The sequence below is a fragment of the Saccopteryx bilineata genome, chromosome 5 (genome assembly GCF_036850765.1).
Source record: "Saccopteryx bilineata isolate mSacBil1 chromosome 5, mSacBil1_pri_phased_curated, whole genome shotgun sequence".
Classification (NCBI taxonomy): Eukaryota; Metazoa; Chordata; class Mammalia; order Chiroptera; family Emballonuridae; genus Saccopteryx; species Saccopteryx bilineata.
In genome coordinates, this window is record NC_089494.1 from 174,936,909 (window position 1) to 174,953,071 (window position 16,163).

The 16,163-nt window shown below is 38.4% G+C and overlaps 1 protein-coding gene across 2 annotated transcripts in view; it reads right to left on the reverse strand.

Moving 5' to 3' along the window:
• Positions 1-16,163, reverse strand: part of ARHGEF38 (Rho guanine nucleotide exchange factor 38) — a 161,633-nt gene that overhangs the window by 11,689 nt on the left and 133,781 nt on the right. For both annotated transcript variants that reach the window (XM_066232464.1, XM_066232463.1), the window contains exons 9-13: positions 15,186-15,308; positions 12,156-12,467; positions 7,544-7,687; positions 6,533-6,731; positions 6,126-6,385 (exon numbers count right to left, since the gene is read on the reverse strand). In XM_066232464.1, the coding sequence (XP_066088561.1) occupies positions 6,126-6,385; positions 6,533-6,731; positions 7,544-7,687; positions 12,156-12,467; positions 15,186-15,308 (1,038 nt within the window). The remainder of the gene's footprint in view (positions 1-6,125; positions 6,386-6,532; positions 6,732-7,543; positions 7,688-12,155; positions 12,468-15,185; positions 15,309-16,163) is intronic.

A 16,163-nucleotide genomic window follows, 5' to 3' on the forward strand; every position in this document is an offset into this window, starting at 1 on the left:
TACAGCTCAGGAAGTCGAAATAGCTACATTTTTAAATACTCATTTTTCTCTCTTATCCTCCAGGAGCAAGCTTTCATGTTCTTTAGTTAATAATTATGTATAGTTACTATACAAGTAATTTATATTAAAACATTTAAATAAAATATGCAAAAGAAAATAAATCATCCAATTGCTATTAATATGTTGCCTTCTTTCCTTGCTTCCTGTCTTTTTTTCTTTGTTTTTTACTTTGTCTTTTTTTTCTACCTACCTACCTGAAGTGATAATAAACATGCAGTTCAAGTACACTAATTTTTGCAACCTGCTTTTTCACTTGAAAATATATTCAAATATATTTTCCTGTCATTAAAGCTCTCTAAAGCATCATTTTTTTATTTTTTATTTTTTATATAAATTTTTATTAATGTTAATGGGGTGACATCAATAAATCAGGGTACATATATTCAAAGAAAACATGTCCAGATTATCTTGTCATTCAATTATGTTGCAGACCCATCACCCAAAGTCAGATTGTCCTCCGTCACCTTCTATCTAGTTTTCTTTGTGCCCCTCCCTCTCCCCCTCCTCCTCTCCTCCTTTCCTCCCACGCCCCCCCTTCCCCCACCCCCGGTAACCACCACACTCTTGTCCATGTCTCTTAGTCTCATTTTTATGTTCCACCAATGTATGGAATCATGTAGTTCTTTGTTTTTTCTGATTTACTAATTTCACTCTGTATAATGTTATCAAGATCCCACCATTTTGTTGTAAATGATCCAATGTCATCATTTCTTATGGCTGAGTAGTATTCCATAGTGTATATGTGCCACATCTTCTTTATCCAGTCTTCTATTGAAGGGCTTTTTGGTTGTTTCCATGTTTTGGCCACTGTGAACAATGCTGCAATGAACATGGGGCTACATGTGTCTTTACGTATCAATGTTTCTGAGTTTTGGGGGTATATACCCAGTAGAGGAATTGCTGAGTCATAAGGTAGTTCTATTTTCAGTTTTTTGAGGAACCACCATACTTTCTTCCATAATGGTTGTACTACTTTACAGTCCCACCAACAGTGGATGAGGGTTCCTTTTTCTCCACAGCCTCTCCAGCATTTGCTATTACCTGCCTTGTTGATAATAGCTAATCTAACAGGTGTGAGGTGGTATCGCATTGTAGTTTTGATTTGCATTTCTCTAATAACTAATGAAGTTGAGCATCTCTTCATATATCTGTTGGCCATCTGTATTTCTTCCTGGGAGAAGTGTCTGTTCATGTCCTCTTCCCATTTTTTTATTGGATTGTTTGTTGTTGAGTTTTATAAGTTCTTTGTAAATTTTTGATATTAGGCCCTTATCTGAGCTGTTGTTTGAAAATATCATTTCCCATTTAGTTTGCTGTCTGTTTATTTTGTTGTCAGTTTCTCTTGCTGAGCAAAAACTTTTTAGTCTGATGTAGTCCCATTCATTTATCTTTGCCTTCACTTCTCTTGCCTTTGGAGTCAAATTCATAAAATGCTCTTTAAAACCCAGGTCCATGAGTTTAGTACCTATGTCTTCTTCTATGTACTTTATTGTTTCAGGTCTTATATTTAGGTCTTTGATCCATTTTGAATTAATTTTAGTACAAGGGGACAAGCTGTAGTCGAGTTTCATTGTTTTGCATGTGACTTTCCAGTTTTCCCAGCACCATTTGTTGAAGAGGCTTTCTTTTCTCCATTGTGTGTTGTTGGCCCCTTTATCGAAAATTATTTGACCATATATATGTGGTTTTATTTCTGGACTTTCTATTCTGTTCCATTGGTCTGAGTGTCTATTTTTCTGCCAATACGATGCTGTTTTGATTGTCGTGGCCCTATAATATAGTTTGAAGTCAGGTATTGTAATGCCCCCAGCTTCATTCTTTTTCCTTAGGATTGCTTTGGCTAATCAGGATTTTTTATAGTTCCATATAAATCTGATGATTTTTAGTTCCATTTCTTTAAAGAATGTCATAGGAATTTTGATGGGAATTGCATTAAATTTATATATTGCTTTGGGTAATATATAAATTTTTTAAAATTATGATCCAGAGACTTTTGATTATTTTTATTCATCCTACCCACGAACAAGGAATATTTTTCCATCTTGTTGTATCTTTTTCGATTTCCCTTAACAATGCTTTGTAGTTTTCGTTATATAGGTCCTTTACATTCTTTGTTATGTTTATTCCTAGGTATTTTATTTTTTTTTTTGCAATCATGAAGGGGATTATTTTTTTTTTTAGTTCGTTTTCTAATATTTCATTGTTGGCATAGAGAAAGGCTATTGACTTCTGTATGTTAATTTTGTATCCTGCGACCTTACTGTATTGGCTTATTGTTTCTAGTAGTCTTTTTGTGGAGTCCTTCGGGTTTTCGATGTATAGGATCATATCATCTGCAAAAAGTGTTACCTTTACTTCTTCTTTTCCGATATGGATGCCTTTTATTTCTTTCTCTTGTCTGATTTAAAGCATCATTTTAATGACTGCTTAAATACATTCTTCTCCAGCTTGCTAACTTATTCTTAAATTTTTATTTTATTATTTTAGGTGAAAAGAGGGGAGATAGTGAAGCAGACTCTGCATGCGCCCCTATTGGGATTCACCTGGAAGCCCCCATCTCGGGCTGATGCTTGAATCAACTGAGCTATTCTCAATGCCTGAGGCCAATGCTTGGACCAACTGAGCTATCCTCAGTGCCCCAGGCCAACACTCAAACCAAGTGAGCTATTGGCTGCAGGAGGGGAAGAAGGAGAGAAGGAAGGGAGGGACAGGAAAAGAAGCAGATGGTTGCTTTTCCTTTGTGCCCTGATCAGGATTGAACCTTGAATGTCCGCACGCCTGGCAATGCCCTGTCTACTGAGACAACCAGCCAGGATCCTAAATTTTAAGAAGTCAAAACTTATGTTCTCAATATTATTTATGTGAAAAAAGAAATGTGCACTTATCGTCAGACATTGACCTTATCTCTAAACTGGGTTTTAGCCATTATTAAACCCAATTCTTTTGAGAAGTACCAAAGATTGCATCACAGTAGCCCAAGCTTGCCACTCAAGGCATCTTAGAGACTTGGTAGGTAGAATTCAAAGCAGAATCTAAGATTACCACCTCCTGTTAAACATGTTCTATAATATATAATCCCTTTTGTGAATATAACAGGCAGGCCTGTGTTTACGGCAAAGGTACAGGGATTTTGCAGAAGCACCTAATAAGGTCCCTAATAAATTGATTTGGAGTTAGTCAAAGATTATCTTGAGTAGCCTGACATAATGAGGCCAGCCCTTTGAAAGATAATCTAGGCTTTCTCTGATGGGAGTAATTTGAAACCAGAGAGCTTCTGGCCTTGAAGAAGCAAACAGCCTTGCTTTGAACTGCTTATAGAGATCATCACCACATGCAAGGATCTGAGAGCTACCTCTGGTGCTGAAAGTGGTCTGTGGCTGATGGCCAGCAAGAAAACAGAGGCCTCTCTTCTACTGGCACTGAATTTGGCCAACAGCCACAAGCTTGCAAGAGAACCCCAAGTTTCAAAAAGAACAGAGCCCAGCAAAAGTCTGGGTTGCAGCTATATGAAATGCAAAGCAGAGTGCCCAGCTCAGTTGTGCCTGGATTCCCAACCATGGAAATGGTGAAGTAATAAATTTATGTTGGTTTAAGTTACTTAGTTTGTGACAATTTCTTATGCAGCATAGTAAACTAATACAAATCACGCAGTTTCTATTTGATGAGCAAAGGCATAGAATGCATTACAATGCACATTTGTTTGACTGCTTTTGTTATGTTTTTTTATAGTAGCATAAAGAAGTAAATAAAGAAGTTAAGAAGTTAAAAAATAAGTCTTGTGCTATAAATCTGTCCTTCCTGATTGTGAATATCCATGTACCATTATTCTACAAAGTCTCTGGATCATAATTTAAGAGAGCTTCTAAAATATTCATAGAAAGTCTCTGCTTTCTGTGTGGGATGTGCAGGGAGCATTCTGAATGAGTTGGTTCTGAGGCCCCAATAAGTAGGGCGATCATACTTCCAAATTATATCTGCCATGCTGTCTCATCCTGGTAAGCACTCTCTTTCATTAACAAAAGTTTCCCATTATAGACAATAATCTATATTTTCACCCTCCCTGTAAGACTTCGGATCCACTATAACCATTCTACAAAATGTTGGAGGCTCTTTACCTACAATTTTTCTTCTTGCTTGGGTAGAAGAGTAGAAAAACAAACAGTAGAGCAGTGTTTTGTCACCTTTTTAAATAGAATTTCTCTTTAAACTATCCAGTGAAAGATACGAACATTTTATACCATAGTTACACACATAAGCATGCAATCTGCAACATATTTGAGCAAATTCATGAAACCTCCTAACTCCCATTCATAGACCCTTTTATTCTTTATGTTCTAGCAGGTTCAAAATGGTTTAGTGTAAACATCATATCACTAGCATCTTAAGTCAATCGAATTTGCCTGATTCCAACTGATCTTTAGCCCCCCCAGAAGGCCCTGACTATCAAGTAGAGGCCAAGGCCACCCAGCCATCTACCTTTTGGGTCAGGATCCACTACAACCATCAAAAAGGCTAGCTTACAGCAAAAGCTCTCCTCGGCAACGTGCTGTTGCAGTTCTGGAGGAGAGCAAGACAAGTGTTGCTGCCACAGGGAAAGCACAGGGACAGAAACACTAAGCCCCAGTGTTGGCCCACTGAGCCAGTACAGGCTTCACTTGATATTCCTGATAATAAAATAAAATCAGGAACAAAAGTCTAAATAGCTACACGTAAAATTGCTTTGTGCACATTACTATATACAGTATATTCTCACTGTTCACAGGATGATACAATTTACTCTCACTTTCCACTCACCTTATAGGAACCTCTATAGCAGGGGTCCCCAAACTACAGCCCCGCGGGCCGCATGCGGCCCCCTGAGGCCATTTATCTGCCCCCCCCCCCCCGCTGCACTTCCGGAAGGGGCACCTCTTTCACTGGTGGTCAGTGAGAGGAGCATATTGACTATCTCATTAGCCAAAAGCAGGCCCATAGTTCCCATTGAAATACTGGTCAGTTTGTTGATTTAAATTTACTTGTTCTTTATTTTAAATGTTGTATTTGTTACCGTTTTGTTTTTTTACTTTAAAATAAGATATGTGCAGTGTGCATAGAGATTTTTTTATAGTTTTTTTTGTAGTCCGGCCCTCCAACGGTCTGAGTGACAGTGAACTGACCCCCTGTGTAAAAAGTTTGGGGACCCCTGCTCTATAGTGTTTTGCCTTCTGAGACTGTCAGACTAAAAATATGGGAGTTTAACCATTTTCATCTCTCCGTACTTTCTAAAAGCCAATAGAATAGAAACATCAACCCCATGGAAAGGATAAGGAAGATTGTACTGTATAGACTTCCCCTTGGTTTCCAAGGGATGAACAGTAGTTACATGAAAAACCACTGGCCATCTTCATCTTCTGGTTGCAATTAAGACAGAGAAATATTCCTGTGCAACCTTTACTTCTTCTCCTCCTTGTAAGGGGGTTTCCAACAAGTGTATCCTCCTTAACTGTATTAACTTTACTGAGGCAGACTTTGCCCATGCACAGGAAAAACCTTCCATGTGGACTGAGTTATTTTAACTCAGGGAGAAAGAATAGGGGATCCTATGTGGCCACGGAGTCAAGCTGCATTTTCTAATCTAGCTATATTAGGAATAGTGCTATTATTTATATTCCTGACATCTGGGTCTATTTTCAGTTGGTTCCAAACTCAGAGGGAAAAAAAGAATAAATAGCACTTTTGTAGAGAGATACCATCAATATACTTTCTGTTTTGAGCAAAAGAAAATTACCTCATTTTTTCCTTTCAGTAATGGACACTTCTAATAAATATATTGATAGAATTACTCAAAGACGTACTTAGCAGTAGCAGCTAGTAGGAATTAGATGTAGTATTCGACAACAAATCCCGTGCTGAACAAACCTAAATGAGGTGCTTACTGCAAAAGTCCGCATACAGCCAAGTAAGAACTTAATGCCTAAGCTGACACTCTTCCACCAAGTCTTACAGGAAGCAAGAGCACAATTAGAGAGAATACCTTTCATGATTTGAACAGCCAAGCATTTTCACTTCCAGGTTAAAGTTCTTACCTGTTCATCTATCTCTTGCAAACTGTCAACATCAGTGTTGTTCGTTTCAAACTTTCCACATGTGCCACTAAGAGATGAGCTGCTGTCACTTATGCTACCTTCTGGGGTGCTTGTGACACTGTCCCTCGCTGGCCGTGAGGACACAAAGAGGCTGATGTTATCAAAGTCATCATCCCAGGACCTGTTCTCAGCACCCACCTTCTGTACTTTTGCTGGATTGTAGGGTTTTAGGAAGGAAGAATACACGTACCCTTTTATATCTGAATAGGAATTAAAAGAAAGAAGAAACAAGGTCATGTGGATATATTTTTCAAACATTTGTGTTTACAGAAGCACACAGCAATTCCTGGGAAAATATCAGCCAGAAGAGATGTGGGCATTTTGTGCATCTTAAGCAAAAAACTTACTTCCCGTGTCAACAAGCCATCTGCTTGTACTCCCCAATGGGTCTTTCTGTTCCATCACAGCCACCAACTCCCCTTCCAGAAGGTTGATGTCATAATCTTGTGTAGCATTGCACCTGCGCTTAGCTTGGTAGAGTTCCTCCATACTATATGTGGATAGAAGTTTGGAGCGCTGAGTGTCAGTTTGACGTGGCACTTCTGGCTGGAAGAAGTAAGGAGAAATTGTGGGTTAGATACATGTATAATAAACTCCTCACTGGGTTGATAAATACTGCTTCTCTGGAAATTTTTTAAATGCTGAAGCATACATGGACTTGGGATTATATGTGTTGAGGCATGGATTGGGTTATTGTGAAGTATCCAGCTGAGTTATTCAGTAAAAAAAAATCTCTAGTAGTACATGAAGGCAGTGTTGCAGAGAGAAAGAAAATTCAATGAAAATAAGAAGGCAGAAGTTCTAATCCCTCTTGTATATTGAACAAATTTTAGTTCTTTGTCATACTATAGGCAATCCTTTGCATATCAAGCACTTATAAATAATATTTAAATAAGTAAATTGTATATGAGCCTGTCTTTTTCTGGGAAATAATATCAGTAAACTAGAAAGCAGTCAAGAGGCCTGGCTCCATCTATTGATAGTTCTGCCATCAAGTCACTTTAAAAAAGCCGCTTCATCTCTGGAGCCTGGGATTCTTTATCTAGAAAGAAATGGAATGTTTGAACTCTAATCTTAAAATTCTATTCATTTATTTAACAGATACTTATAGAGTATCTACTTTATATCAGATACCATTTTAGATGCTTGGAATACACCATAAACATAACAGATAAAAATCTATAACCTTACAGAGTGCATAGTATAGAAGGTCAAAATGGACAAAAAAATCTGCATAAAATAAGTGTGTAAATTTTAGTATATTAGAATGAGATAATTAATATGGAAAATAATATATTATGATTTAAACAAGGCAAAGAAGTGATAGTCATCATTGTCAGGAATGTTACCAAACTCACCAGAATTTGCACAGGCTTCTTCTTTTCAAAGCTAAGTTTCCTCTCAATAAACGTGGCACTGTTTTCCTTTACAAAATTCAGATTTTGAACCTCTTCTAGTACTCTATTCTGCATTTCAGAGATGTTTGAAACCAACAGTGGAACCTATAAGTAGAAATAATATGGCATTATTCCCAGACAACTACTTAACCATCTTAAGCACTGAATTTAGTAGAGCTGTGGAGAACAGTTGAGAAAGTACAAGATAGCTCCAGGGGAAAATACTAGGACAACGTTAAAACTTTTAGATAAAAAATGGCCTAATTTTCTTTCTCCAGAAATCCCATTAAAATGATAGGGAAAATTTTTTTAAAGATTCAAGTCTAATTAAAGGAGAACAGAAGGAAAAAGTAGCAATAAAATTTTGGAAGAGAAGCTCAGGAATTGACGACATCAGTCACTCAATGAGCTGGGGTGGCATAGTGGGAAATGGAAAGAGGCTAGGTGGTTTTAAAACAAATCAGCAATTATTACTTTTTTTTTTTGAGTGAGAGGAGGAGAGCTAGAGAGACAGACTCTTGCATGTGCTCCAACTGGGATCCACCCAAAAACCCTCATCTGGGGCCAACCCTCAAATCAACCAAACTATCCTCAGTACCCAGGTCCACTCTAGGACCAAATGAATTATCCTCAGTGCCTGGGGTGACACTCAGACCAGCTGAGCCACTGACTGTGAGAGGGGAAGATAGAGAGAAGGGAGAGAGGGAGGGGAAGAGAAGCTGATGGTCACTTCTCATATGTGCTCTGGCCAGGGATTGAACCCAGGACATCCACAAACCAGGCCGATACTCTATCCACTGAGCTAACCAGACAGGGCCAAATCAGCAAATTTTTTGACATGCTTCCCATCAAGAGGTGGAATCCATGTCCCCACCCTCAAAACTGGGTGGGCCTTTCTGATCACCTCAATGAGTAGAATTCTGAAATAAATAGAAAAATGGAAATAATGCTGTCTGACTTTGAAAATGATGCTAAAAAAAAAAAAGCCTGTAATATCTGCTGTTTTCTTTTGGGACACTGACTCTGGGGAGACTTTTGTCACTATAGAGGTCCAGCTGCACGATGCCACCATATCAAAAGACTGTGTTGAAATGCCAGAGAAAAGGAGTGAGGGCAGTGTATGGAACCCCAACCATTCCAGTCTCCAGTTGTTTGACTCTTCTATCAGCATCCTATCGCCAACTTTAGATAAGCCTGAGGAGGTCTTTGAGATAACTCCAGCCCCTGATGTTGTCTGACTGCAACCTCATGAGAGACACTGAGAATGATGACCTGGCCCAGTGAGCCCCCAGAACCATGAGAGACAATAGTAATAAATGCCTATCTGTTGTTTCATACCATCATTTTCTAAACATTTTTTGTAGTTATAGACAACTGGTATTGCTATGAAGCAGTTGGATCCCCAGATTCTGTCACATTTCAGTGAAGCATGGTGATTGCTTTCCCCTGCCTTGGCAGATGATGAAGTTTTCTTCTCTGCAAATGGCAAAAAAAGAGTTCCTAGCCTGGGAACACTAGGCACATATTAGAAAGAGGGTAATTAAGTGATTGGACATACGCTGGACCCAGAGATCCTGCTAACCAGGCTTAGCAGTCAATTATTATCCCTCTAGGCCAGGGATTGGGAACCTATGGCTCGCGAGCCAGATGTGGCTCTTTTGATGGCTGCATCTGGCTCACAGACAAATCTTTAATAAAAAAATAATTAAAAATATAAAGCATTCTCATGTATTACAATCCATTCATTTCCTACCGCTCATGTTCATGGTTGCGGGTGGCTGGAGCCAATCACAACTGTCCTCCAAGACAACACCAAATTTTTATTGGATAATGCATAATGTTCACAGGTCATTGTATGGCTCTCACGGAATTACATTTTAAAATATGTGGCGTTCATGGCTCTCTCAGCCAAAAAGGTTCCCAACCCCTGCCCTAGGTAGAAGACTTGAGAGTCGTCTCTGGAGATTCTGGAAGGCAGCTATGCTCACCACTATACCACCAACACTTCGCTTCTGGAGATTCTGAGCAGCACAAGAGGAAAGACTTAAAGATATTATCATCAGGTCTTCCCAAATGAAATCATGGTTAGATTACTCTATATAATAGTGTAGCTTAGAGTTTTTAGCTCCTGTCTATGGTTCTCAATGCTACCAATAAGTCCCCTACTCTTTATCCATGGTGAATGATCAAGTATATGATACATCTAACACATTCTTCTAACATGAAAGAGTCTGATACAAACAAAGCAACCTGTCTTCATTTTAATGTAACAAAAAAAGAACTTTTGAAAATTAAAATTATGAGAACAAAAATAAAGGAAATCAAAGTATGGGTTTGAATATTAAGTTAGAATAAATTCTTAGGAAGTGAAGCAAAGTTATAAAGATATAGAAAATAAGAAAAAATATCAAAATTAGAAGAACAACCCAGGAGGCTCAGAGAGATTAAAGGAAGAAAAGTCATCAAAAGTCATTCAAAGAAAATCTCTAGAAGTAGAAGACATAAATTTTCAGGTTGAAAGGATCCCATTAAGTGTCCAGCACACCAAGGGATATCATCATTAAGTTTCAGACTAATGAGGACAATAGTAAAATCTTATAAGACTTTAGACTGGGATAGAATGGGGGTAGTGCATACAAAGAATCAAAATAGAGCTCAGAGCTCTCAACAGGAACAGTTGAAGCTAGAAGACAGTGGAACAACAGAATGCCTTCAAATGCAAAGAGAACAACTTAGAATTTTATACACATCCAAACTATAAATTAAATGGGCTGATAATTTCTGATATTCAAGGTGTCAAAATATTAACCTCCCAATTTTCTTTTCTCAAGAAGTTACTCAAAAATAAGCTTTCCCACATAAAAGCATAAAGCAAGAAAAAAATCAGCATGTGAGTTCCCACACAGAAGAGTGATAGAGGGAACTTGACTATTCATAGCAGCAGTACTCATAATAGCCAAAAAGCAGAAATGACCCAAATGTCCAACTAATAAATGGATAAATAAAATGTTGCTATCCAAACAAAATATTTCCGGCAATAAAAAGAATTAAGTACAGAAACACACTAAAACATAGCTAGACCTTGAAATTATTATGCTGAGTGTGAGAGCCAGTCTCTCTCTCTCTCTCTCTCTCTCACACACACACACACACACAAACCCACATATTGTATAATTTTATTTATACCAAACGTCCAAAATATGTATGCCTCTAGATATAAAAAGTATATTAGTGGTTCTCTAGGGCTGGGGAGGTTAGTGGGAAATTTGGAGTCACTGCTAATGGTTCAGGGGTTCTTTTGGGTGTAATGACAATGTTCTAAAATTGACTGTGATGAAGGTTAAACAACTCCTGTGAATATACAAAAAAGTGGAATTCTATACTTCAAGAAGTGAAATTTATAGAATGTAAATTATACCTCAATAAAGATTTTGCCCCTCAAAGAGGGGGCTGTAATGCACTACTGTACAGCAGTGCAGTAGACGAGTATAAAGCTGTTAAAGAAATGAGGCAGCTCTCTGTGATCAGATGTGGACGCTTTTCTAGGATGTTAGAAAGCAAGTTGCAGAAAGGTGCTAGAATATGCTAGTTTTGTGTAAGGAATAACAATATATACTTGAATGTACCTTTAATGGCACAAAGGAGCCCTAAGGGAATAAAAACAAACTAATAATCATGAGGGTAGGAGCAAGAGACAGGATAATTAGGAGACAGGAGTGACTGTGAGACTGGTTATATATTTTTACATGGTTTTGCCTTTTGAACCATGTAAATGTAGCACCTGATTATTCAATATCATTTAATTAAAAGGATAAGTTAAAAGTTAATTAGATACACAATAAAAAAAAAGTAAGGACAATTAATCTTCCTTCCAATGCCCATTAAATATCTAATCAGGTGAATAAGAACTAATACGCTTGCAAAATGAAGGGCCAAGAAACCAAGCTGGTATTTTAAAGTTGATATTAGGTTGTAGATATCTTGTTTTCCTTTTCAGAAAATAATTATAGTACTATATCCTAATGGAAGGCTAAATGAGATGTGTACACATATTTACACACACACAGACACACACACACAGACACATACACCAGGCTTCTCTTCTTTGGAGGAAAACAAGAGCAAACAAAGACTGGTTTGACAATTATCCTAGTTCTTTCATTACACTGAGATGACCTTCTTATTGGATCCACATCCTAGTCATGGTCAACACTGAAAAACTATTGAATTGGAGGAGAATGCAAAATATAAGTTTAAAAAACCGGAAACATAGCATCAGGCAGGTGGAGCGACATTGGTTTCAACGTGCGAGAGCCAAGCTGGAAGTGGGTTGGTGTTTGCAAAGGACTCTCCAAAATTAACTGCCCGTGTGAAATTACAACCCTGAACGAGGAAACTCTTAGCTTCCTACAGAGACTAGAGAAGAAGTAGAAGACTGCTTGATTGGCTTCAGTTCAAGTAAAAGCCGCACACGCACGCGCACCACACTTGTGCACGCTCTGAACAGGTTGTTATGCATCGGGTGTGTTTCCTAACAGATCTCCCACCAAAGTGGCCTGGAGTTGGTGCTCACCCGCCCCACTGTGGAATGAAGCCGCTGTGCCACAAGCATCAGGTCCCTGAGGAGGGTGACGAAACGGTACAGACAGTTCAACAGAATCTTCCGCGCTGCCTGGTTGAACACCTGGAGCTCTTCCACCAGCTGGGCGTTGAGGGCCTCATACTCCTTTTTGGCCAAGTCGGATGGATCTCCTGCTGCCTGCTGCCGGTAGCTGTTGTAGTCCAGCAGTTTGTCATAGCGTTTCTGGATGAGCTTGTGAGGCCCTGGGAACAGGGACAGCAGGGCTGACAGGGGCGTAAGGACGAGCTTTTGTAGATGAGCTGCCTGCCAAAGAAGGAAACAACCGGGTCACAGAGCATGCGTGCTGACACCAGAGGGCTTGCTGCCTCCCTGCAGGAACATGGGGGAGACAGGAAAGTATCTAGACAAATTAAAAGAGGATGTGATCATTTTCCTCTCTAGCTAAACCTATTCAAGGACTTCGAGCAGCGGCCCCAGACTCTAACATGAACCTGAAGGGTGAAAAGGAAGAAGAATATAAAAGAGTTGAAGCCTGCACATCCCAAATGATCTCCACCTTTCTACAGCTGCTGGCTCTGTCATTGGGATCACCTCCTCCCACACTTTCCCCTTCCCCTTCTTTCTAACCCCAGAGCCTGTAAGAAGGGTGGTGGGAGGGGAATCTCCAGCATTTGCCAAGCCTGCCTAAATGACTCACCATATATCGTTTTGCTAACAATAAAAGGAAGATAGTCTGTCTTAGAAGAGACTGTGTCCTATTTCTTCCACATCTGCCCCAATTTCCTGACTACCCTGGTAGGTAATTTTGGTAGTGCAATTGTATCCCCTATCGATAGTATCCCCTCATTATAGGTATTTTGCTCTTGGTGATAGAAGTGACCAGAGAGTTATTGCTTCTTCTGTAAACACACAAGAAGATGAAGCAGATGCTGGTATGTGTTTTAAATTGTTATATTTCTAAGTCTGAGTCATTGAAAGTGAACTTTGTATTAATGGCGAACCCCATGCCAGACCCTGAACACCCTATATTTAATTTCTTTTATTTCTCTTTCCTCCCCTTCTATTCTGAAGGGCATTTAACTCATGTTTGGTGACCACCCAACTTTATCCTTTATCATACATGCTTGGGCTATGTGATTATGTTATGGCAGTTTGGAAGCAGGTTTCCTTTTGTACTCCCAAAGATGTCCTATGGAATCAGATCTGAGCAGCAGCTGTTCCTAATTAACTTAAATGGCCTCTGGTAACTTTGTCTGAACTCATGGGAAATCTAGAAGAGAGGAGAAACCAATCTTTTATTGGTGCCAGCAATGGCCAACCCAGATTATATTTGATGTCTAATTTATAAAATAATCAGTATATACCTGCAGACTGTTGTTAAGTGAGTTCTTTGACTAAGCATAGAATCTGTTTACTGTGTGGGGATAAATTTCTGTGTTTGTGAAATGATTGGACTCTTCAGGTAGCCTAGTTACGATATCATACTATAATTACATGTGTCCCATAGGCATGAACCAATTCACCTGTGCATGGGAATTGTAGTTGGAACATATAAGAGTCAGATTTTATTTTGTTACTTTGTACTATATAAAATGTGTAGATAAGTGTCTCTCAAGGTTAGATAAAAACAATTGCTATTCCTTCAGATAGATATTTTTTAAAATAGAGTTCAAATATATGTTATCCATAAAAAGTTATCTTTATGTTGAGTTTTCTTATAAATTATTTTAATTTATCCTAATTTATCATCTTGTGGTTTTATGCAAGGTAGGGAACGACACCTTGTCTCTTCTTTCTGTCAAGTTCTGGAGCGTTCTTCATGAGAGAAGCGATAGACTATGTTTTTACATGGTGCTCAATAAATATTTATTGACTTAGATAATGAATTGGAATGAAACTAAAGAGCAACCTCTTAAAATTTTTTCTAAAACATATTCTCAGTAATTAAGCCCCCAAAGACTATCCACACTTTTTCCATTTAACATGTCATAAAACTTCTCTCCTTCCCACTCTCTCTTATTTATCTAATCTATCATTTTAGCTCAGATGTAATCCTGACTTTCATTTTCCTGTGCCAGGAAAGCAAGATGCTTTTCAGTGTTTTTCTACTGTTGTGGAGGTTGTACCACTTCCCGGGACTCGGAATTATGTGGGGCTATTCACTGGATGTCATGACTTGAGATGGAGGGACATTACTGAGATTTAGAGCCTGGCACGCCAGGAATGCTAAACACCCTTCAACACAAGGGCTACTCACTGAAGATTTGTTTGACCCAAAATGCCAATAATACCAACACAAAAATGCCACTTTCAAGGACCTTCAAGATGATGAAGGAGACTGTTATATTTTATATATAACATGTGAAATGCTATTATGAAGTAACAATACCTATAGAGCACAGGATGCTAAATTAAATTAGTATTACTCAGACTAGTTTACCACCCAAATATTTTCTTGGCTCAAGGATGTTTTTATGATTGCCAGACTATGTTTTATGATTCTGTATATTTTACAGAACTCTTAGAAAACAAATATTTACCACAGAACATGACACATAATATATAACTCATATGTAAAAGGCCATTCTCAATAGGAAGGCTTTACTTTCGAGCCTACACTATGTTTAAAAGTCACATCTTCAAAGAGTGTCTGCACCTCCTGTGAGGACTCAGGGCTTTTCCAGAGACTCCTTTAAGAAAATCACAGCTTCCTAACTTAATAAATTCTTGCTATATCACATGCAGTTTTAAACTAAATGTTGATTTTAGTTGCACAGACATTTACTACCCTCTAGAAACACAGGCTGGGACCCTTAAATTTTGATTATAGCAAAATCTTCACTAATTCATTTAAAAATACTTAATGACAAAAAAGTCTCCTGTTTTAAACCGACTAATTCTGACTTTAGTATTTGCTTTAGTGCACATTTTATTTCTAACTTCAGAAAAGTAAATGAAAAGCAGCTTTTCTTGTGACCCTGCCACTGAATTTGCATTTATATACAAAGATAAGTAACTTACAAAGTCATCACAGGGATTTGGGGCGTTCCTTGAGTCCTCCGAATAGCCCCTCTCCTCCTCATCCCTGGCGCACGCAATCTCCTGGAGCTCCACTACACTCTGCAGAGCTAAGCGCATGGCGTCCTGAAACCCAAGAACAAAGTTACACAAAGGGCAAAGTTCTGAAGTCAGTACAATGACACGTATCCCAAATGGGCACTTCATCATCATAACCCTCCATTCACATTGAGAGATAAGAAAAAAAAATCATGAATACTCTGTACAGTCAGGCTACTGTACTAATCTCTTTCCTTACTTCCCCCATGTCACTTTCTCATCTGCTCTGGATGACACCCTCTTTTATTAAGAGTCCATCTTAAATTCCCTCATTGGCTATTCTTCAGCATTCAATTTGTTCAGGTTGTTTATTTTTAAAATTGCTCTTCTTTGATATATGCCTTTAGTTTTTCGTAAGCGAATTTAATGCTCTCTTTAAGAGAAGATGCTCGTATTTTTTTGTTGAATCAATTAGTGGAAATAGAAAACTTTCCTATAGATCAGTGGTCCTCAACCCCCGGGCTGCAGACTGGTACTGGTCCGTGGGCCATTTGGTACCGGTCTGAAAAGAAAGAATGAATAACTTACATTATTTCTGTTTTATTTATATTTAAGTCTGAACGATGTTTTATTTTTAAAAAATGACCAGATTCCCTCTGTTACATTCGTCTAAGACTCACTCTTGATGCTTGTCTCGTAAGTTCAACCATTATATAAATATTTAAAAATACCACAGTTTTTACGCCGGTCACATAATTTTATTTTGTGCATTTATCCATCCCACCCTAAAAGTCGGTCCATGAAAATATTTTCTGATGTTAAACCAATCCGTGGCCCAAAAAAGTTGGGGACCACTGCTATAGATGTTCCCAAGAGGCATCAGTTCCTCGAGATGTGTATCAGGGGCAAGGTTCCATTGCTCCCTGGCTGTTACAACTAAGT